Source organism: Neomonachus schauinslandi, chromosome 8, assembly GCF_002201575.2.
Source record: "Neomonachus schauinslandi chromosome 8, ASM220157v2, whole genome shotgun sequence".
NCBI lineage: Eukaryota > Metazoa > Chordata > Mammalia > Carnivora > Phocidae > Neomonachus > Neomonachus schauinslandi.
The window spans coordinates 86,694,327-86,718,711 of record NC_058410.1 but is presented as its reverse complement, the minus strand read 5'-3'; the positions used below and the strand labels follow the sequence as shown (position 1 = coordinate 86,718,711).

The following is a 24,385-nucleotide window of genomic DNA, read 5'->3' as shown; positions in this document are numbered from 1 at the left end:
TTTAAAAAAAATACCAGATTATCCTATGCTTTTGTCCGTAATAAAACTCCCTTCAGTTTATCCAAGATAATAATTACTAAATTGTTTATGTATGTACACATCTTTACTGGGCTCTGAGCCAAGCAGTGGAGGAGACCAAGATGAATAAGAACCTGTCTCACCATGTGGTGGGGAAGATTGCCACGTAAATACATAGGTTTAAGATGCATACAGCAATAGAAGTTATCAACATAATACAAAGGGGAATAATTAACTTCAGAGTACCCCAGAGTAGAAGAATGGGTGGGATGGCATATGAAAGTGCTAGGTCAGAGATCAGAGAAGGCTCCTTAAAACTACCTGGGTACTCCAGTAATCTAAACCTCTCATTCCAGAATGACAAAAACGCTTTCTTGAATCCATCCAACTGCAACTGAAATTCTTTAAATCTTGTTCAGTCCTTCTGTAGAAATTTAGAATTTCTTATATTTTACACATTCATTTTAAATGCTTCAATCATTGATGAGTAGGGACAAGGAAAGTGATTCCTATTAAGGCTCTCCTGATTATACTTTGATACTCCCTGTATTAAACTGAGCCACTCTCGTGTGTTGCATTACACAGTTTTTTTTTTTTAATTCCTTGAAAAGTTTCTGTGAAGCTGACCTTTACATACAAATAACAAAAGCACAGAGTGTCATTTTCCCAAATTGATAAATTTAATGAATGACATAACAGAATTTATACTCACATCCTTTAGTTTACAAAACCTATGTATTCTCTCCTATTTTATAATTTCTGATTTCCAAAAAGAAAATGAATCTTGGTTTTATAAAAAAATGACAATAATCTTCCCTGTAAACCACTTTTTACTAAAATGGCTCAGGCTTCTTAGATTGTTTAATGAAGATCTCAAATCTCTTAATAATGACTTTTAAAACATCACAACTAATACTTAAACTATTAGGTCTTTTTCTGCTTTTGCCAAAATGTGACCGTACCGGTTCTATTTAATTTCAAGAATGTGTTTTATTTCTATAAAATCTACCTCTTTTATACTAAGAATAATCTCATCTCTACCTAATCTCATCACTGCACTGAACACTGGGAATTCCTTTAACATTAGTTTTGAGTAAGGAACTTATTTTTTTGTAGGTTCAAAATTAGTTTAAAAAATATTTATTTACTTATGTGTTTGTTTTTATAGCTTATTATGGTAATGTCTACCAGTTATAAGCATTGGTAAAAAAATAGGAAGAGATACTAATTCTTCAAATTGCTTACTAAAAAAAAAAGCAATGCAATGTCAGAATGGATATCATGTTTCTTATGGAGAAAACACTTATGTAAGTGAACATCAACAAAAGTTTCCTAAATAAAGTCACTATTGAGAATTTAAAGAATATATTAATTAAATGACATTTTTTTCATAAGTTGAAGAAAGAGTAACCTCAAAAATAGTGTTGACGAAACAGTCCCACTAATGTTAATTCAGTAGAACTATTTGAAATGAACAGATTTAAGCTTTGAGTCAGACTTTTCTTCTGGGGGGATATTCTGTCAGCTGATTTACAGAGGAGATAACCCGTGTACAGAAAATTACTTTTTACCTATGAAAACCAGAGTGTATCAACAATACGTTTTATTAAGCACCAGCTAGACACTTGGAGTGACAAGGAAAGTCAGAATATAAGAATGATGAGGTAATTACCACAAGTCACTTAGAACTAATTCTGTCTTTCAATATTTTGAGTGAATGAGTTGACCAGATCTTCAAAACAATATAATCTCTGCTCTAGAAGACCTCCATTTAAAAGAATATAGACAAATCTGTTGAAAGGGGGCCTGAGGGAGAAGGAGGGGAAGAAGAAAAGCTTACGCTGGAGAAGAAAATGCTGCCAAGTGTTCTCAGTCACTTCTACTATCCCCTTGCTTGCAGTGCCCAGCTGCCCTCAGAGGCCAGCCTAACAACTACACGATGGAGCCTCTCTGGGTGACAGGATCCCTCATTTCTCCCCTTTATTTTATAAATATCTTTCACACTTCATCCATATAATACATACAGTCCTTCTTGCTCTCCTGTTTTGAATTTCTCATGCTTGTTGTATTTATACTTATCACCCAAATTAGAGTTTGTAAAATACTTACTACTCATTGAGGGAAGGGATATGTAACTGATTTGTTGAGTATCCTAGTATGTATTACCAGTCTTATAATGCCTTATATATTAATTTTAGCGTATTTCCATTGAAGAGATCATTTAATTAGCCTATAGTGAAATATAATGGTCCCTGCTAAAATGTGAAAAAAAGATACATCTTAAATATGGAAATAGAAATTGATTAGAACAAGCTGAAATTTTATTATAACTATATATATATATATAAAATCACTGTTTTTGCCTTCAAAGTTGAACTATTTTAGATATGATATATTTCTAATATCAAGTCTACTTTCACCTATTTTCTTATATCAAAAGTATGTGCCACACTTTCCTGAGCTCAGAAAACAATAATGACTTCAAATTATATCTGTTTCATATGCCATGTAGAAAAAAATGAAGAATGAGAATTAATAGTTATCGCGAGTCTAGGGAAAAGCCTGTTAACATTTCCTAATGTGTTCTTTTAAAAAGCTTTTTAACAAATAGCATTTAAAGTATATTAAATATAATAGGGCCCTTGGGAACTGGTAGGAATAGGTAGTAGAATATGGAATCTTGAAATTCCAAATTGTATTTAGCAAAACCAATTGCAGTTTTACCCAGCTCATAAATCATTAATGACTAAGACGCTATTCTTAGTTAGGTTTTGGGGGGCTTATGGCTTTATTGTGATAACCTACAGAGTCGGGGTCTGTAGTCCTTAGTGCTTAGGCATAGCAATTGCTTGCTTTTAAAAAAATATCAAATTTGCTTTCCCAGAAAAAGAATTTTACTTTTCATGTTACTTAAGTTTTCTTCAGTGTGAGATTTATGGTTATCAATAATGTTAGATTATCTAATGCATAAGGAAAGTTACTAATTTTATTGAAAATAATTATTGAGTCCTAAGTAAGTATAGTAGAATGACTGTATATGCATGCGTGCACACACACACACACACACAGCATTAGGATGCCTTGGATCTGACAGATCTGAGCCTGCTATGACTTTCCAAGGTGGATAACATCTCCATCTTTAAAGATGAGTTAGAAGAATAAGAAAATAAATGCATTTTAGTTAGCTCATGCTCTATCAACTTTGTTAGCCTGAAAATGCATTCTTTTTCCAAATTTAAGAATAATTTTACGTAGTTCCATTTCTAGTGGAAAGACAGATTGAACTATGCTGGCCTGCAGTATCTGCAGTCTTGCCTTTCTTTTTATTTCTTCCTCTGAATAATGAGTGTGGTGGTCTAGGTAACATGATCCTGCTGACTTTCAGCATTGAAAAAAAATCCATGAAGTGTATTTGTAGTTCTCAAACTGGTCGTATTCACAAAAAAATCTCATGGGAATTTGGGCTTGTAGGTTTTGTTTTCTTTGCCATATTTGCTTGCATACTAACAGGATCAAGCTAACAAACGAAGGAGTTTGTGTTAGTGTATAAACTAAAATTAATCATGAGCCAGGGCCTTTGTAAATCATAGTTGAAAACACAGTGGAAGACTATAATGACTATGCTTGTTACCGTTAGATAAGCAGGAGAAACAATGAAGAGATTTCAACACTCATCAGTGGGTATTTTATGAATATCAACGACTGATAACAACCTGAGGAATTAAAAATCACTCGGCAAACTTAATGAAGTTCAGTCTATGCATCTATAATTTCTACAAAGGGCTGTTTGTATCCCTTTACTTTTTGAATTACTTTTCTACCCTAGCTTTTGTCCATTTGAAAGACATTTCTGATTTCTTTTTCCCCCTGCTTAAAGCTCTTGGTAACTTTTATGGAAGAGTCTTGAAATGTTAACTAGACAAGCAGATTGATGGCTCTGCCATCGGCAGAAATTGAGATAGAAGCTGTTCCCTAGCTACAGTTGGCTTTGTTTTTTGGGTTTTGTTGTTGTTGTTTGGTTATATCCTAAATTCCTCAGTTTGAGTAAGCAACCTTCCCACTTACATTCCAAAACCAGTTTATTTTGATTCATAATACATAATTAACATTTTTCAAAAAGATTTTAGAATCAGTATGCTGTTTTTGGAGCAGCCATCAGCAAACTTTTTCTTAGGAGTCATATAGCAAATATTTTTAGACATGTGAACCATAATGGCCTCTGTCCCATCTACTCAATTCTGCTGTTGGAGCATGAAAGCAGCCAGACAATATATAAACCAAAGGGTGTGGCTCTGCAATGAAATTTTATTTACAAAACTAGGTGGCCAGATTTGGATTCTAGGGTATGGAGTTAGTCAACCCCTATATGGTACACAGACTCATGCTCCCATCCCCCCAAAATGCCCATGTCCTAATCTCCAGAACCTGTTGTGTTCCACGGCAAAAGGGACTTTGCAGATGTGGATTAAGGGTAAGGACAATGAGATGGGGAAATTATCTTGGATTATCTGGGTAGGTCCAATTTAATCACCCGAGCCATTAAAAGTGGGTAACTTTTCCCTGTGGCTGTGGTCAGAAATACAACAATAAAGATTCAACTACCATTGCTAACTTTGACGATGAAAGAAGAGGGCCTCGAGCAAGGGGTATAGGCAGCCTCTAGACGCTGAAAACAACCCATGGTTGCCAACCAGGAAGGAAATGTGGACCTTAGTCCTACAACTACAAGGAACTGAATTTTGCTGAAACCTGAATGAGCCTGAATATGGATTTATCCTTAGATCCTCCATAAAGTAGTGTAATCCTGCCAGTACTTTGATTTCAGCCTTGCGAAAACCTTGAGCAAGAGATCCAGCTGAGCTCACCAGACTTCTGACCTACAGAAACTGTGAGATAATAAATTTATGTTGTTCTGTGCTGCTGTTTATGGTAATCTGTTACAGCAGCAGTAGAAAACTAATAACCCTGCATTGGAACATTGCAAAATTAATTTTAGATTCTGAACATAACATATATATAAACATTAATAGTGCCATTTTGAATCAGACATAATACAATACTGATGATATATTATTCAATAAGAATTAATTAGCAACTAGAGATTAAATTTTGTCCTGCTGATTATCATACCAGCACTTTAGGAGCCTGATTAAAGGCATCACCAGACAATGAGAATGGCTGTCGTGAAGGGGTTGTGAGATGTTAGGGGAAATCAGAGGATGCCGCAGGACAGCACCACTGAGGCACCTCAGGAAGGGTCCTGTGGAACCGGTGCTGGACGTCAGGGCAACTCTGGCATTTGTAGATATGTTGTGCTTTTGAAGCAATTTAGCAAAACCTCTCTGCTGGCAGCTGATAGGCTGGAACAGTGCAAAACACCACTGTTGCCCTTGCCTTTGCTACAATCCCATAAAAGTATTATTAATATACATTATAATATCCTCTTGGCTGTAAAAGGAAAAGACGTAAGCTGTTATGTGTTATCTATATGAAGTCTAGTTATTTAACTATTTTTTTAAAGTTATTTGCCACTCCAACTCATAGGAAATACTTGGAGAGTTTCTGCCCCTAGAAAACCCATGTGTTTTTGGAAGGTGCACCAGACTCCTGTGCAGACATTGTTGGAAATGATGTAATCATATAATCCTACATGGGTAAGACATTCTAAGACACCTACGTGGAGGCAATGATTTTCTTTGAAGAACACGCATACAAATAATCCCTGATAGTGGTTCGACTTCTTACTATTTCCCATATGTCAAATAGGCAGTATTCACTGGGAAATAATGTACATTCAGGTTAGTGATATATCTCAGAAATTAGAGAAGAAAGCCCTTATCACTTCCACAAAAATAGTGCCATCTGGTTAATGTGGGCTAGTGAGTAACCACATAGCAGAAGCTGAATTAAATATATGCTGTTTCTTTATGTTCCAATTAAGTAGCTGCCAACCCCTCAAGAAGCTATGCAACATGGATGCGACTCATCCTGTTAAGACAATAATTCTGCATTTCTCACTTCAGTGGTCTTTATGTCAGTCTGCTTAGTGAAAGCCAGTTCCTTCTCTTCCATATTGACTGGTTCTCAATGTGATGCTTTCTACAGAACCCTCATAAATCTATCCAAAAATCCCTTTATATCCATTCTCCTGTTACTAAGTAAGAACACAGTATTGCAGTTTAAATGGTGCTCTTTAGACTTCAAGTATATGTCAGCTCCCCCTTCAAAAAAAAAGAAAAAAGAAAAAAGAGAGAGTGTTAGAACCAGATTTAGTTGTTTATAAGTATCATTTAAAAATACGAAAATATGGAACGGTACTTACCATAACCTTAAAAAAGGATTTGGAGAACATTCAACAGATAATTTTCTTTTGTTGAGTTTCATACAACTTTTTCAACTGTATCATACCCTTGGGTGGTATATTACACTTTCAGAGACTATGAAGCCGTTTGTATGTTAAAAGAAGTACTCTCACTGATGAGCTTTAATGACCTTTCATAGATTTGACTGTGGAAAAATTTACATCCACAAGATCTTACCTCCCCTGGCATGCATTCCTTAGATTTTTAAAATGTGTTTCTCAAGTAGTATTAGAATTATATGCAAGATATAAAATAATCTTTTGTGGGTCTGGTCAATCATTTTGGAAATGTTCTCAAGGGATTCCCAAAATCTATTTGTGCAGTTATATAATAACTACAATTAAGCTTTAGTGGGGAAAGAAAGGGAACATAAGCTTAGCAAAACCCATGTATTTTTAATGCAATGCCTTTATGTCTAAAATTTTGAAAATTAAAGAGAGACAGTGAAGTGTCCATTGAACAATCTTCCTCCCATCTACATGCAAGAAGTCAATGTGCGATGCACTAGAAGATGTGACAGAGGGAGTCATCCTGGAACATCTGAGTCAGAAAATTGGAAATGTTGATAGAGTTCTGATGAAGTCATTGCCCTTCTTCATGCCCTTAGATGCTTCGTCTGTTTGCTTGCTTTGCCTCTATAGACAAGAGGATATATTGTTTTAAGAGGAATATGAAAGGCAAAAGAAAGTTAAGACGTTTCCAGACTTGGAAATTGCTATGGCATATGAGCACTAAGCATTTGAAAATTTGAAGAAGAACAGGGTAAAGAAACCATATAATTTCTGTTGTGTGTGTCTTGAGAAGTGTTTCTTCAGATTTGATGTGGATAGAAACTGTGTTGGGTGGAGGCAGTAATAATTAAAATGCACATTCCTAGGAATAGCCCCAATCTCAAAATTTGTGGAGCCAAGGACTTTAAATTTTTAATAAGCATCCCAGTTGATTCTAGAGTAGGTCCAGAGAAAATCATTGGAAAACACTAAGAGAGCAAGAGTGTAATAAGCATAGCATGTGGATGGAATTTACTCAGAACTGAATAACACCAAAGAAAAAATAGAGAAACTTGGTCTTCATTCATTTTTACTGCGACTTTACTCTTATCTTTTCTGTGATCAACTTCCTTCAGATCTCTGCTCAAATATCATCTTATTGGTGAAGGCTTCCCAGCATATAAAATTGCAACTCACTCACTTCCCAGTCTTTCCTGTCATTGTGATTTACACATAGCACAGATTACCATCATAGCACAGATTGCCATCCAGCATATTATGTATTTATGTGTTCATGTTATTTGTCTCTCTCCCTGCCTCCTTCACTACAGTTAAGTCTATGAAGCAAGAATTTTATTTTGTTCACTGCTGTATCCTCAGTGCTTCAAAGGGTACCTGGAATATAATAGGTGTTTACTAAGTGATTTTTGTATGAATGACTAAATGAAATTTACCATAGTGAGAGTAATTTACCATAGGGAGATGTATTTAGGATATTCTATAGGGGGAAAAAAACGACTTGGAAGACAGTTTTGAAAGAAGAAAAGGAATTCACTTATGAATGTCGTTCAAGAATCACTATGAGCTAGAACTAGAAAGGATGTCCAAATACCCATTCTATTAAAAAAAAAAAAAGTTACGCAAACCAAAGGAAAAGAGAGAACCACCCATAGAAATACATTGACAAAACTGGTGATATATTATACTGTTAAATAGGCATATTGATTTGTTGATGTGGAAACAGGAGAGAAGTAAATGAAGTAAAAGTAAAAAACAGTGAAGACTATTAAAGAAACTTGGAAGTGGTGTGTTAAACAATGGTAATGAGGAAATTTAGGTCATGGTACATTTTTTAAATGCCTTAAAATCAGGTGAGTAGAAATATTTAACTTGAGTTCAACTATTCTGTTTTGAATGGGGTCAAGAGAGACAGTTTTTTGTTGTTGTTTCTTTGTTTGCTTGTTTTACCAAAAATGTGTTTTTCAAGAAAAGAGTATCCTTTCGAAAAGTTTTCAATATATGCAATTTTAATATTTTAAGTGTCGATGAGATTGACAGCTTTGTAAATGAATTTTCTTAAGCACACTTGTCTCATTTGGTTGAGAATTGTTTGCTTCCTTAGTTTAATGCATTTCTTAAATCTACTTCTATTTTTTTATTTATTTTTTTTAAAGATTTTATTTATTTATTTGAGAGAGAGAATGAGAGAGAGAGAGCAGGAGAGGGGGGAGGGTCAGAAGGAGAAGCAGACTCCCTGCCGAGCAGGGAGCCCAATGCGGGACTCGATCCTGGGACTCCAGGATCATGACCTGAGCCGAAGGCAGTCGCTTAACCAACTGAGCCACCCAGGCGCCCTCTTAAATCTACTTCTATAGGCTAGTGCACAGCTCGCCTATTTTCTTCTTGTTTCTGTGATTATGTTTTGTTACTCTCTGTTGGGCTCACCATTTCCTGTTATCAATGTCCTGCAAATTCCTCATAACAGACCTTGTAGCAGAGCACCTTTGAGAAAAGTATCTAAAAATTATAACAAATATTTTACAAGTGGTTTCCCAGCAGAACCTTTTAGCCAGTTTTTTTTTTTTTCATGTTTAGGATTCATTCATCATTGATGTTTGCTTTATGTTTCCCATTGCACATTCTTTTTCCTTAAGCAAATTAGTCTATCCAGATACTAAGATTCCTCAAATTTGTTTGTTCTGCTTATTTTTCTAAACTTCAAATATTTAAATAATTGACCTCAGCTCACAGACCTACATGTTGGTAACTGCACTAGAATGAATGCTCACAGAGGGGTGTCTGTCGTGTAGGTTCCAGAATGTATAGTGAAAAACAAGATTGAGTGGTGCATTTTGGAACCTATAATAATTCTCACGTGGATGCTTTTTAAATTTTCACAAGGACAAGAAGAGAAAGAAGTATGAGATAAGACCCAAGAAATGAAGGGTGAAAAAGGTAGAAGATAAAACTAAGGTTAACAATGGCATGGATTAAGGGTAGAATAAGCATTTCTCACCTTTATACTTTTATCTGAAAGTGGAAATCAGTTTCTTTAGGGCATTAAAAAGGAAAGATATCCAAACAATTAAGGTCATATTATATTTCTTTTATAATATTATTTTTTGTTGTAACCTGTTCTGAATTCTAAATATGAAATATTAATCCTATAATCAGTATCCTATATTGATTTATATAGAGATTTAACTTTATCTAACTCATACATTACTAAAAGAAGTGAACTAGATTCAGAAGAACTACTATCTCAGGTTCTTCACCCATAATTAGTTTCTATCTTCATGAAATATATACTCCCATACCCCTCATTGTGATATTTCAAGGATAATTTATTTTCTATAAAGTGTTCTGAGGTCTTTTGAACAAATCCCCTGATAAAATATAGTATAGCTTTATGATGCAACATTGTAGCTATGCTAAGGATTTCTTGGAAAGTCACAGATTGAATGAAAATTTCAGCTAAAGCCAGATAGGATCTCATGGGACAGAGGAAGAAAACTATTTGGGGGAAAAAAAGGAAAGAAAACAGTTTGAAGCACCATTCCCTTCTATGACCCTCCCCAGATCTAGACCTCATGTAGAACCTCATTAAGACTCACTTACTTGATGAAACTTGATCTAACACAAGCCATGATGCCCCTCATTTCTCCCTTACACGGTATGACTAGTGACACTTACAAAAACAAGGCTCTTTGTTTTTATATAAATATTCCATATGTGTGTTCCTCATCATCCTCTTTAAGACTATAACCTTTTTCAGGGAAGGAGCCTCTTTATGCTCTAAGAGCATAGTTTATAGGTATGAGCATTTGACAAGAGGAAAGATACCTTGGATATGTGGTCTTTGAGGGATTTTTGGTAATGGTGTTAAAATATTGGAATTAGTCAAATGTCCTAATTAAAATGAAAAATAAAATTGGGGTGGATTTCACAAATTTTAGAATCACTATTTGTAATGTTTATTTCTAGTGAAATTCTAGAACAGATCTAGCAAACAGCACTTAGAAAGGCAACATTTTACACAGAGCCTGCCTCGACTTTTAAAGAGATTGTTTTGCCAGATACACCTCAGTGATCATATACTAAAACAAGACTGAGGGGTGGCAGTCACAGAGGGAGCATGTCCACTATGGAACGGAGCCAGTAGCCTGTTTCAGGATTGTAACTTTTATCTGCCTTGGCCTAGTCATCATTTTTATTAATGACTTGGTTGGATGAGGACATAGATACCATGCTTGTTTCTTAATCCTGTAAAGATTAAAAAGTTTTGAATCAATGGTGAATGTGTGGGATGTCAAAATCAGGATTCAAAAAGTCTTTCCTAGACTTCAGTGTATAAGTAATCAAGCTGAGGAAGAGGCTCCCAAAATATCTGATACAGTCTTAGCTTGCATTATTAGGAATATGGCACCCACAGGGGAGGGGCAATAGCACCACTTTGTTCTGCCCAGGCAGGACACATATGGATGGTTTCCCTAAACACACCTCGAAAGTATGTGCTCTAGGAAATGAGTGATGTGGAGAATGAGAGAATTGAAACCAACAGAGTATGTTTACTAAAGAAGAGGACTCTTCAGGGGTAGAATAGCATGTGTAGATATCTAAAGATAATCATGTAAAGGAAGAATTATTAGGCTAATTTCAAAGGGCAAAATAAGGTCCAAAGAATGTGACAGACCAACAGAAAGAAAACAGACAATTATACTCTTTAAAATAGAAAGCACTTCCCAAGATAATGGAAACCTCACTGTGTCATCCTGAGGGTCAGGGTGGCCACTCATACATATGAAATTATTGAACTGAAAAAAATTTGGCACTTTTTTCTACATAGTTTCATTAGACATGATTCTATACAAAAATAATCTGTTAAGAAGATATTGCAAGCTATGACGTATAAACTTGTCAAATCCCTACGTTGTACACCTGAAACTAATGTAACATTGTCTGTGAACTATTTAAAAAAAAAACACTTTGCCTTGGTCTAGATGTGGCCACATCTGCATTTTCTTTCAATTGATTTCAAAAGAATGAGATGGTCTTTAAAAGATAACAATAGCTCTACTGGGACTTTAGCATTTTTACACTTTAGATTAGGTTTATAAGAAGGAAATGATTAAACTTGATATTTCTTTCCAAATTCAAAAGAATATCCCATGTTATGCTTCCATCTCCATCTTCACTCAATAGGTGTAATTATTATAATTAAGGAGACATAGAAAGGGATTATTAAATAGTGGATCTGGTTTAGTTCATGCTAATTGTGAAATACACCCCAAGAGGGCAGCCATGAATGACTTGCTAGGGGGGAGGCAGCGTGGTAGGACAGAGGAACTTGCACATCAGGTACAAATTTAAACTTAAAATCCCCTTTAATGACACTTATATTCTTCATACTTTAAGGGAATGCTGTGAGGTGCATCGATTTTTATTGCATTCATCATCAATTTTGAATAAAATGTTCCTTTTTAAAAAATACAGCCATTAATAATGAACACATTTGTAGAAAAAAAAAAGAAGAAGAAGCTATTGCAATCCAACACACTCTCTGGAAATGGACAGTTAATGCAACCGTCTCTTGCCCCGAGAAAGGTGACCAACTAGAGGCTAATGAGGGTGGCGGTGGTGTTTGTACCTGTGCATAATACAGAATGTTTCCCTGGGATTTCCATTTTGTAGATATTTGGGTCTTCTGAAAAGAAATAATCCAGCAATTAATATTTTACAGGTAAAAAAATGAAATCTATTAGAAATTAGGTAATTTCTAAATTATCAAAATATGGACCTTGTGCTAGATGAGAGCTTCACTTTCAATTTTCAAAAAAAAAAAACTAAATATACGTTATGACGTTTGTAATAAATGTATTGTGTTTTCATGATGAGAATTTCATAAAATGCATCCGCAAGTCTGAGAAAGGACATATAAATTTTTATGCAAAAAAGAAATAGAGATGGGATCTTGAAAGTATCATACTGCAAGATAAGAAACCTGCCATTCTGTTTACATTTCACAGAAACCTTCCATTTTTGTTGTATGTATTCAAGAGACATTTCTTCTTTCTCTGCTTATTTTTAGGGTACTTTGAATCCCTATTGTGTGTTATGGGATGACTCAAAAACGTAAGTGACAGATGTTTTCTTATATTACTTTGGGTTAAATATTCAAAGCACATTAAGTTATTTCAGCTGCCTGCTAGTCAACAGGAATATGATAAGTTAGTGGGATGTGAGTTACACTCAGAAAACATTCTCCTTTTTGAACCTGCAGGACAGGATGATGAATGTGTTTGTGTGTGATGATGCCATCAGATTACGTCCCAAGATAGGATTGCATTACCTAATATGTAAGGCACATTGCAATGCAAATTCCATGAGGATTTTTTAAATGCTCTAGTATTTTAAAATCATAGAAGCTCAAATGCAATTTCAACATTTTGCCCTAGTCGTTCAGCTTAGCATTGCAGAATAAAATAGCAATCTCTATGGTCATTTAGCCAATACATTACTTGCGTGACCTTGAATCTATTATCAGAGTAATGTGATACTTACCTGGCCCTTCCAAATTGTTTTGTTATAAAAACATTGAGTGACATTTAATTTTCTTATTCATATATTTTATGAATTCATGAAGACAAAAGAAAACAATTGCAATAAATAAGGATTAATAATTCTTCGATACATTCCTTTGTACAAGTAATTGCAATATATCTCATCAAAATCATCTTAGTCTCATCAGTAATTCTATGAGATTTTAAGGAAGGTCTTACAGAGCAGAAAAATCCTGATTAAGTGTTAATTAGACACTTATACTTTAAATACTTATGTACATTTATTTCCAGATTATACAGCCTTTTTTTTGTTTTGTTTTGCATGGAGGGGAGATAAACATCAATCAGGCCCAAAGACTAATACTGCCATGTGGATGCTGTCAGATAGCGTACCATGTTGTTGAGTTCTAGGTATTCTAAGATTTTCCCCAGTGTTCTTCACCCTAAATCTGATCTACAGCTGGGGCTTTATTATGTTACCTCCATCTCACCAGTAACTGTACTGGAGAGTCTAGAAGAAAGACATAATTAGAATTCTAGGTGAAGAAGAAACCTACTGGATGTGGTTATTTCTAGAGTACTGATAGAGTTTACATTACAGTATTACAGTACACATAAATACTGTAATGTAAACTCTATCAGTACCCTAGAAATATGCCCTATATATTGGGCATATTATTTGCTATAGATTCTGATATTCTAGGGATCTTCTTCTCCAAGGAATTTTAGTGCCATAAGGAGGATCCCACGTTGCCCTGGTGATAACATGCCCTGGATGTCCTCACTGATGTCATTATTTTTTTCTTTTTGAAACACAATACAGAAATCCACGATAGTGGGGCGTCTGGGTGGCTCAGTCATTAAGCATCTGCCTTCGGCTCAGGTCATGATCCCAGGGTCCTGGGATTGAGCCCCGTATCGGGCTCCTTGCTCAGCGAGAGGCCTGCTTCTCCCTCTCCCACTACCCCTGCTTGTGTTCCTTCTTTCTCATTCTCTATCTCTGTCAAGTAAATAAATAAAATCTTAAAAAAAAAAAAAAGAAATCCATGGTAGAAAAGTTTTTGCAAGCTTTGCTCTCTACCAATAGCCAGAGAAGACTCTAGTAGTATATTCTGAGGCACTGTTTAGTATGTTGTATAGCCAAGGGAAGAATGAAATTCTACAAAAATCTAATTGAATATTTTCTACTTAAAAATATATGCCATCTTAAACTCCTGATTATAGCTACTTGCGTATCTTCATGAATAATAGCCAACTTGGATGTAGTTTTATTATCTTTTTAGTGGTAGAATGTGCTTCAGTGTTAATCCAAACAGGGGAAGTGTTATTCCTAAAGACCTTTGGAACTGTTAAAGGAATATGAGAAGAAACAGCATTTCCCTATTGTGTGACTCTCTTGGTTTCCTTTCACGGAATGTCTAAGGTTTCAATTTTAATTTAAAATCTAAAGGTTAGCACTAATCTTGGGAATCAATCACACTCTCCAACATCTGCTAAAACATCATTCTCATCCGGGGCGCCTGGGTGGCTCAGTCGTTAAGCGCCTGCCTTTGGCTCAGGTCATGATCCCAGCGTTCTGGGATCGAGCCCCGCATCGAGCCCCGCATCGAGCCCCGCATCGAGCCCCGCATCGGGCTCCCCGCTTGGCGGGAAGCCTGCCTCTTCCCCCCTCCACTCCCCCTGCCTGTGCTCCTCTCTCACTGTGTCTCTCTCTGTCAAATAAATAAATAAAATCTTTAAAAAGAAAATCATTCTTATCCATGACAAAACAAACACCCCCATGTCTTAGCTTTACAAAAATCAACTTTTAAGTTGTCCTTGAAGAAAACTATTCAGTCAGAGGTGTGGTTAGCTGCCTTTCAAAAAGAAAGTGTAGTTCATATTTCCTTGATGTACCTGAAAAGTAATCAAAACTGACAGAACTTCTGTCCCATCACAGTTTTTATCAGAGTGTTTTATCATTAAGTTGTTTTTCTGGGTGAGTTTTTTTTTTTTAAGATTTTATTTATTTATTTGAGAGAGAGAGAATGAGAGACAGAGAGCATGAGAAGGAGGAGGGCCAGAGGGAGAAGCAGACTCCCTGCCAAGCAGGGAGCCCGATGCAGGACTCGATCCTGGGACTCCAGGATCATGACCTGAGCCGAAGGCAGTCGCTTAACCAACTGAGCCACCCAGGCGCCCCTTTCTGGGTGAGTTTTAAACAATGAAGGTTAAGACAACTTTATTTTCCTCATATTTGTTTTATTTTGATCTTGTTCTTATATAGACATAATAGCTTTACCAATGCAGTGATTTCAACTTTGAGTATAAGTGCTCTAAGTATAATTAGTAGTGAAGAGATATGGCTACTAATTTTTATACAGAAAAGAGTTGACTTAAATGATGTTTTCAAGATTGTAATAATGTTGAAATTAGAAGTTGTCTAGTAATTTTGGTTTATGTTATCAGATTGTCTTACCTTTTTCATTGAGGTATAATTGATATATAACATTATATTTGTCTCAGGTGTACAACACAGTGATTCGATATTGCAAAATGATCACCACAATAAGTCTAATTAATATCCATCACCACATAGTTACAGTTTTTTTTCTTGTGATGAGAACTTTAATGATTTACTCTCTTAGCAACAGTCAAATATGCAACACAGTATTAACTATAGTCACCATGTTCTCAATTATATCCCCATGGCCTGTTTGTTGTATAACTGGAAGTTTCTACCTTTGACCTCCTTCACTCATTTTGTCCACCCCATATTCCCCACCCCTCTGGCAACATCAAATTGCCTTACTTTTAATTTTTTAATTATTTTTTATTATAAAATTAATATCTGAGTATCTTTTACTTATAAAACTTTAAAACATAACTGCTAAGGCAAAAGTCTCCATTAATCATCACCAACTTGGGTGTCTCCATCCACTCATCTCCCCAAGGGAGATTTACATTTTGTTATGTATAATTTCAGATATCCACTTATGCATTGACATATGTATGCAGCCATAGAAATTAATACTATTTTTACATAAATGATATCATACAGTATGTAACACTGGCATCCTCAATTTTTAATTCCACAATATATTGTGGAAATTTTAAAACTCTACTACATATGTTACACTTTCTTGTATGTACTACATTATATAGATATATCATAATTGATCTAGTATTCCTAATATTGATGGCGTGGAGGTGATTTTCAACTTATTTAATGAAATGAATTGTGCGTCTGTGTACCTCCTTGTACATTCCTTCTTGAGGTTGTCTCTGACCATCCAGCCGAAAGTGTTACTCTCTTATTCTATCACCCGATTTTATATTCTTCACAGCATGCATTCCTACTTTCTTATTTATTTTTGTTTGCTTATTGTCTGTCTCCCCCAATAGGAAGTAAGTGCCATGAGAGAGATACTTTATCTTTCTTGTTCATCACTGCACTCTTAATGCCTAGGACACCTACACACAGTATATATTCAACAAGTACTTCAACTGGTTAGTTTTGCACAAGAATAAATATTTACATGTTTCTCAGGTACTGTTTCTCTTTAAGAATTATTTCCATTTATGTTTCATCTTATTAATTCCAGCAACAATTAGACCTAACATTGGAAGTTTAAAGGGAAAATGCTTCACCTTGGTACAATACTGAGGTCCATTATAAATGGTCAATTTTATTTCTAATGATAATCTATTACCCTGATAATCCCAAGCAAAGACATTTTTATTTTATTCTGATTGGGTACAATAATTTTAGACAATTTCAAAACATATTTTTATCTTGCTTTGGCTAACTAACTGACAGGATGCAGAAAATGTTTCATTATGGGTGACCCATGTAATAAATTGAAAGTACTTCCTCACTTCAGAAATAGGCTTTTTTGGTTAGGAGAAGTGTTTCTTTTTAAATGTTTAAATGTTTTCTTTTAATATAGCTAACAAAGTTATCATTAGGATAATAATTTGCACATTCTTTGAGATACTCTAAATTTAGATTTTGAGTATTAGATCATGTGTGATGACTACATTTCCTGGAAAACCCATAGTTAACCTATGGTCTTTTAATTAACCTGGGTCTTTCTCCATGGGTCTGAGTAGCACCATCTAATGCTATCAGGTCTATGAAGGATCATGCTTGTTTTCAGAAAGTGTTTCAGAGTGTCAATCGTGTGAATTTCAATTATAATTTTGTAACTATTGCTGAACAGTTTTATCAATCCATTTATAACTTATGTGCCTCCTCCTAGTGGTTGAAAACAAAAACTTTTAATGGGCTTTCCATTTTTCTACATTTCGAATTGATTTATTGCAGTTGGGAGTAGCAATAGTCACATTTTGACTGAGACTGATACTGGCTTGTTTTATCTCAAAGTTAAGTAATTGAATTGAAGTGATTCCTCTCCTTTGCTTCTATTATCCTTATTTCTCCATCCCCAGGACTTTTCCCTCTCTTTTGTCATTTATATTGGAAATCACCATTTCATTTACCTGACAATATGATTCCTAAAAATATAAAACTAACACTCTGGCCTCATGCCATCACTCTAGAGGGGTTACCATCATTTTCTTTGCTCTTCAGGTGACTGACATACTCATGCCATTATGGAGACATGATGTCATAACTTAAAAAAAAGATCTATTAGCTTTTAGAAGTTCAACACAATTATACAAAGCATTACTCTCATTGGGTAACCAACCTTTCCCCTCCAAGTGATAACCAAATGATAAAGCTCTATCATAAGGCCCCATTCACACTGTCAGACTCAGCAAATTGATATGGACAGAACTTGAAAGAACAAGGGAGAGATCTTGTTGGAGAATTAATTTATACAATAGTTAAGAAAGAAAGTAGACAAAGAACAGCTATGCAAAACAGTAATATGATGGTCCTATTGTTTTAGAGGACATATGGAAGCATCCTTTATAGACCTGCAGTTACCTAACTGAAATCTTTTCTTGAACATCAGTGAAAAAAGGAAGGTCTCTCTTCAAAATATTCAGCATACATATAGCCATGATTCCAATAGATCACTATTTCTAGAATTTCTTAGTGATCCTCTCCCTCTGCCCCTCCCCCCACTTTTGCATGCACACACTCTCTCAAATAAATAAAATAAATCTTTAAAATATGTTAAACTGTAATGGAGTACATCATGGTAGTAAGTACTTTGGAAATAAATTACGTGGTTATATTATAAACATACGGTTGTTCAGCCTTCCAAGTTAACATTATGTGCAACTTCTAATATGTCCAATATATGTGCTAGGTGTCAACATGCTCATTTTTACTGGATAGTCTCTAAGGTCATGTTTGCCCTTCTGTAGTGAGAGTGGTAAGAAATAAATAACTATTTCTGACTGGCATTTATTATAATTTTGTCTCAGTTGGTATATTCATAGCCCATATGGATCCAACTGCAGAAGCAATTAAGATGTCAGGATCCCATGGAATTTCCCACTATCCATTCAGTGATCAAATCTTAAATAATATCAAACTATGTTATTATGCTTTATTTCCTTTCATTATACTCACACTAACAGAAATGAGAATATTAGACTTTTACGTTATCAAAATACTAGTCCTTGTAAATTAAAATTGGCCAATCTCCAGTAACTTAAATATTGTATCATGGGTCAAAAATAATCACACCCAGATTCTTAACAGTTATTTGTTTTCAGATTTATCATTGATAAAATGTCGCTTTTGTTTGCAAAAATCCATGCTTTTTTAAAAGTAGTACAAAATCAATAGAAAAAGCATAATAATTTGAGAAAATAGCAAGACAAAGATTCATTGGTAGGAAACTAAATGGAGCTTTCTTTACTTTTGTTTTTCTGTCTTAGACTGTACATTACTTTTTGAAGTTTTCTGATACCCACAGTTGCACGTTTCCTTCCATTATAATTCAAAATGACCTTGCCTTAGCTTTCTTCAGAAAAAAATTTCTTTTTCCTCCTTTAAAATGTTTTAAATTTTCTTGGGTCACCTGGATGGCTCAGTTGGTTGAGCATCTGACTCTTGGTTTGGGCTCAGGTCATGATCTCACGGTCCTGGGATTGAGCCCTGTGTCGGGCTGGGAGTCTGCTTGGGATTCTCTCTCTCCCTCTCGCTTTGTCCTTCCCCCCACCCTGCACACTCTGTCTCTCTTTCTCTCTCTCAAATGAATAAATCTTTAAAAAATAATAAAATAAAATGTTTTAAATTTTCTTTAGAATGTTTTGAATTTCATCATAGATTTTATGGTATTGAATTTAGTTTCCTAAAAGTATATTTTTGGCTTTGTTAGTGTATAAATTATCCCTTTTTAACTGATATAGTCTATGTACGTACCTCTAGTATTATTACCAACTCATTATGTCCATTAATGTGAGCAATAAAGTTCAAGAAACATTGCATTATGCCTTCAACCATGTATTCTGAGAGCTGATACTGGGAGTAAAATGACACAACATGTTTTTTATTATAATCCATGCCTTGATCCTCTAAAGTAAGGGTTAGGAAACTATAGCCTACAGACTGTGGGACAAAGGCAGACTGATATCTGTTTTTGTAAATAAAGTTTTTTGGAACACGTAACATCTATTTGTTTACATATTGTTTGTGGCTGCTTTTGTCCTACAACTATGGTATTGAGTCTTTGCAACAGAAACCATATATATGGCCCACAAATTATACAATATTTACTATCTGGTTTTTAACCAAAAAAAATTGTTAACACCTACCCAAAACAATGTTTTCCAGCATTTTCCATGTCTTGGCATACATAGAAAATAATTTTAAAGCACATTGGGGTAAATGAATGAAAATGTTTGCAAGCAGAAACAAGGTAGGTTGTCCCAAGTGTAGAGAGGATCAATATCTGTATTAGTTATGAAAAATTCTCAATCATTATTTTTCCAAATATAGGCTCACCTATAATCTGTCTCATCTTCATCTAGAACTCTAAAGAACGTTGTTTCTTATTCTCCTGGTATCATAAACTCTCTTCCAGCTTTTCTAATTTTTTTTCCTCTCAGTTATACATTTTGGATATTATTTTTTAATCTTCAGTTCAGTATTTCTCTCTTCATTTTTTTCTAACCTGTTATTTAATTATTTGTAAAGTTTTTATTTTAAGTTGTCATTTTTTTTCATTTATAGAGTTTCTTTTGATATATATTTTTTAAATCTATTAGTTTACTTTTTGGAGTTTCCTAATTTATGCAGGTGTTTTCAAGCTTATGTTTATTTATTTTAACTTAGTAAGCACATTTGTTTTATAATCTGTGGTTGATTATTCCTATATTTGAAATTTCTGTGGGTCTGTTTTTGTTCTTTTTTGTTTCTCTTAATTCTCATTCATAGTACCTTATATTCCTAGATACTAGGTTATGTCATGCTTATTGTCCTTAAAATATTATTTGTGAGGAATGTTTGATGCCTAGAATAAAGATATGTTCTTCCAAAGACAATTTATATTTGCCTTTTCTGACCACTTAGTGATACTACTACCCCAGATCCCTTAAACTAAATTCAATCTAGAGGTTACCTGGAGTGACCATATATTTCAGCAATTCTAGCAGTATTCAAATGGGAGGACTAACCTGAAAAAAGAAAACTTATTGCTAAAAATAGGAAATCTAAATCAATATCTTCTCACACCTGTAATTCCTGAACAGCTCACATTTCCCATAGTACATCTGTTGAGAAGCATTGCCATACTGTACTTTATGTCTATAATTTTGATAACCTTATGTTTTTCTGCCTTATGTTATAGTAATTTGATATTCCTTTCTAGACTTAAATACCTTGGTAACTGGAGTGTGTCACATTTATGTTTGTAAGTTCTGCTGTGCTTACCAATGAGATTTGCAAACAGTTAGAACTCTGTAAATTCATTAATTCACATAACAAATATTTCTTGAGAGCCTATTATTTGTTCTGCTATTCAAGATGCCTGGCACATATGTTAGTGAACAGACAAAAATACCTGACTTATGGAGCTTAGTTGGAGGAGGAGTGCAAGGAGGGTCATAAGAACATAAATATAATAGATGAATAAATTATATAGTGTGTTAAGAAGTAAAAATTCCATGGGGGGCAGTTGATCAAGATAGAAGATAGAGTATGCCATTTAATTCAACTAATTTATTTGTGCTCCTTTGATTGACTTATCCCAAGATGCCACCATTCATTTATACAATATTTACTTAACAAGTGCCCAAAATGTACAAGGTGTCACTTCAGTATCCATCTCTGTTTTTTTTTTTCATGTTTGATCAAGTGCTTTCCTATGCTACCTAACTAGCTGTTGCGTTTGGTAATAGAGTTCTCTTCCCATTCCAATTAGCTTTCCTTAAGTGTTTGGCTGTCCATATTCATCTATATTCTGTCTGTGATCTAAAATGTCTATTCCTCTGGCCCCACAGTAGTCATTATCCCAACTATCCAATTAGATTGTATAATGCCTACAGAAATGCTAGACATGAACTATGAAAGTTAAATATTTTCTGAAACTGAAACAGCTAAAAATTCTAGCCTAAAGATGTTCATATTATATAAAAGACAAAGGTTTTTTAAAATCAAAAAGCCATGTCTGTTTATTAAAAAAAAAAACCTAAAGGGAAGTCTGTTCTTTAATATTAATTCTCTACATGCTCTTAGAATTCAGAAATGAAAACTCATTGACCTTATTCATAGATATTTCTAAATCCAAAATTTTACCAATGATATTTAGGTTTATAATTTTCTATAGATAATTATTTACCAGATAAATAATAATCTGGAAAGTCCACAGATTTTGGAGGAATAATATTGTACAATATTCTTCTTCATAGTTCAGTGAAAATACTGTAAGAAGTAAGGGCTTTCAATTTGTCAACAGGGTTGTCTACTTATTTGAGGATATGAAACTGAAAATTAGCTTCAACTTTTTAATCAGTAATACAGAAAGAATGTGATAATAAAAGTAACTCCAACATATCTAATCACTCTAAAATCTAGATTTCTTAAAAGTCAAATGGGCATAATTTTGCCTATTGCATGTGATGGTCATAAAGATCAACAGAAAAAGTGCTCCAATAAACTTGGCCTAGTGACTAAAACATGGCAGATGTTTTTAAAAACATCAATGGGGTGCCTGGGTGGCTCAGTCGGTTAAGCGACCAACTCGTGATTTTGGCTAAGGTTATGATCTCAGGGTGGTGAGATCGAGCCCCAAGTTGGGCTCCATGCTCAGCAGGAAGTCTGCTAGAGATTCTCTCTCCCTCCTTCTCCCTTTGCTCCCCCCAATAAATAAATCTTAAAAAAATAAAAATAAAAAACATCAATAAATGCTTTGGAGCATGGGTGGGTTGTCTGGTTGATTGGTTGATTAGTGGGAGATTCTCTATTTTTTAAAGATGTATTTGAGAGAGTGTGTGCATGTGCTTGCACGTGTGTGAGTTGGGGGAGGGGCAGAGGGAGAGCACGCACGAGAGAATCCTCAAGCAAACTCCCGACTGACCAGAGAGCCCAACATGGGGCTCAGTCCCAGGCCCCCAAGAACGTAACCTGAGCCAAAATCAAGAGTCAGACTAAACCTACTGAGCCACCCAGGCACCCTACTAGTGGGATATTCTAACAGGGAAGGATAGCTATTCATATCCCCTTGCCTGAATAATGGCCTCATGTGTCTGGAAAAATAATTTCTTTTGTATTAAAAGGAGATTTTAATACATATAAATAATAATTCTTTGTGACAGTAAAGCATCATCATAGATTAACTTACATTTTTTCCATTTAAACACATTAAATAATGGTGCTTCCTATAATCAATGGTATCTTAAGATTCTGTGATGTGCCAGTAGGTATTATCCTGAATATCTGACAGTCTTTAACTTATTCTCATTGAAAGTTTGGTGGAAAAGTAATTTTTTAAGACATCAAGTACCTTGAGAAGGATTATTAGTATGAAAAGAGGGAAAAAAAAATAACCTGGACAAAAGCCAAAAGCTGCTGACCAAGTGTCTCTTAAGTTCCATAGAAAGTGTTTGTTGGGATTTATGCATGATAGGCATCTTGCCCCATGTACCCTTCTTCTCCCCCTCATCCTAATAAAGGCAGTGAGGTTAATTTTCAAAGTATTTACTTAAACTAAATGTTTTAAAAATAAATACAAGCAAAACTGGGAATTCATCCAACATTTCTCACCAATTTATACCGTTCTTAGGGGCCTTGGGATCATTCCAAGAGAACTTTTTGACAGGATTTTTAAAATTATGTTGTTAAAATATTAATGGGTACAGTATTAATAGGAGCAACCTGGAACTGGCTGGTAAAGATAGGCCCTTGTTGAACCGCTCTTAATTTGCTAGTGTCTATGGGTCTATTTCAGAAAAGATCCAGGTTTGAATTGCTGAGGATATGTAGTAGATAATTTTAGAACTATACTTTTTCAATTCTTTGAGTGACTCAGGCTAAAAACTCCCCCTACTTATATATACTATAAACAACTGACTGGACGTTTTCCTTAATATTTATTTTTCTATTTCCTCTTCTTTTTTTTATTCCTCAGAAATGCCCACTTATACCATAGTTAATAACTATTTCAGCTTTGGTGTTAGAGATATTCAACAAATAAAGAAAGGTAGCTAATGTTATCTTTCCTTAGGCACTGTTAACCAAGCAATTCACCAGGCATTTGTAAATATCTCTTAAACCCTTAATAATATTCTCTTACAAATTAATTAAAATATAGATTTGAATGAGCATTAGTAAGCTTGAGGTCAACGTGAAGGAAATTATTTCAAGGTTCAGTAATAAATATGTAGGTTATAGATTTAACTGTTCAGTCCATTGAGGAAAAGCAATAGAATAAAAATGGTTGTAGTATTAGTAATGGTTTTGATTCAAAAAATTAAACCTACTTTTTAATCATTTTGTTAGCTTGATATAATGGACATAAGTAATTATACTTGAGAGGTATAAATCAAGTAACAGCTATAACCACCATATCTTACAAATTATATTTGGAGTCCAATTGAGTTCTCATTGCAGATGACATTATTTTGTGAAGATTGAAAACAAGAGAAGTCATTTTAAAATATGTATAAGTATGGTCCTTAAAAAAGAAGTTAAGTTGGAAATCTGCACTAAAATAGATTAATATCTTCAATATAAAACTAAAAACACTCTATTGCCAATACATAATGTACAAAAATTATCTAGCTATTCTCTCTGCTTCCTACAAGCAGCTCTTTTAGTGTGTACTGGTATTGTTACATGACTGCTTTTTAATCCTAGTTGTAGAACTGGGCTTTGGCAAGAATTGGGCAAATTTCATTACCCTGAATTTTCACCAACATCATAGGCTGATGGAGAGGAGGAGGAAGGAAATGGGAGTAGCACTGAAGAAAATCTTCTCATAGAATATATTTGAAATCATCCTGAGCATCACAGTGGCAGCTACCCAGGAATGGCTGTGTGGATGCCTATGTGCTT

The 24,385-nt window shown here is 34.6% G+C and overlaps 1 protein-coding gene across 1 annotated transcript in view; it reads left to right on the top strand.

Annotated features, from left to right (window-relative positions):
• ADGRB3 (adhesion G protein-coupled receptor B3) overlaps positions 1-24,385 on the top strand; it is a 709,573-nt gene that overhangs the window by 408,470 nt on the left and 276,718 nt on the right. The window contains exon 17 of the mRNA XM_021691966.2: positions 12,459-12,502. Coding sequence (XP_021547641.1) covers positions 12,459-12,502 — 44 coding nt within the window. The remainder of the gene's footprint in view (positions 1-12,458; positions 12,503-24,385) is intronic.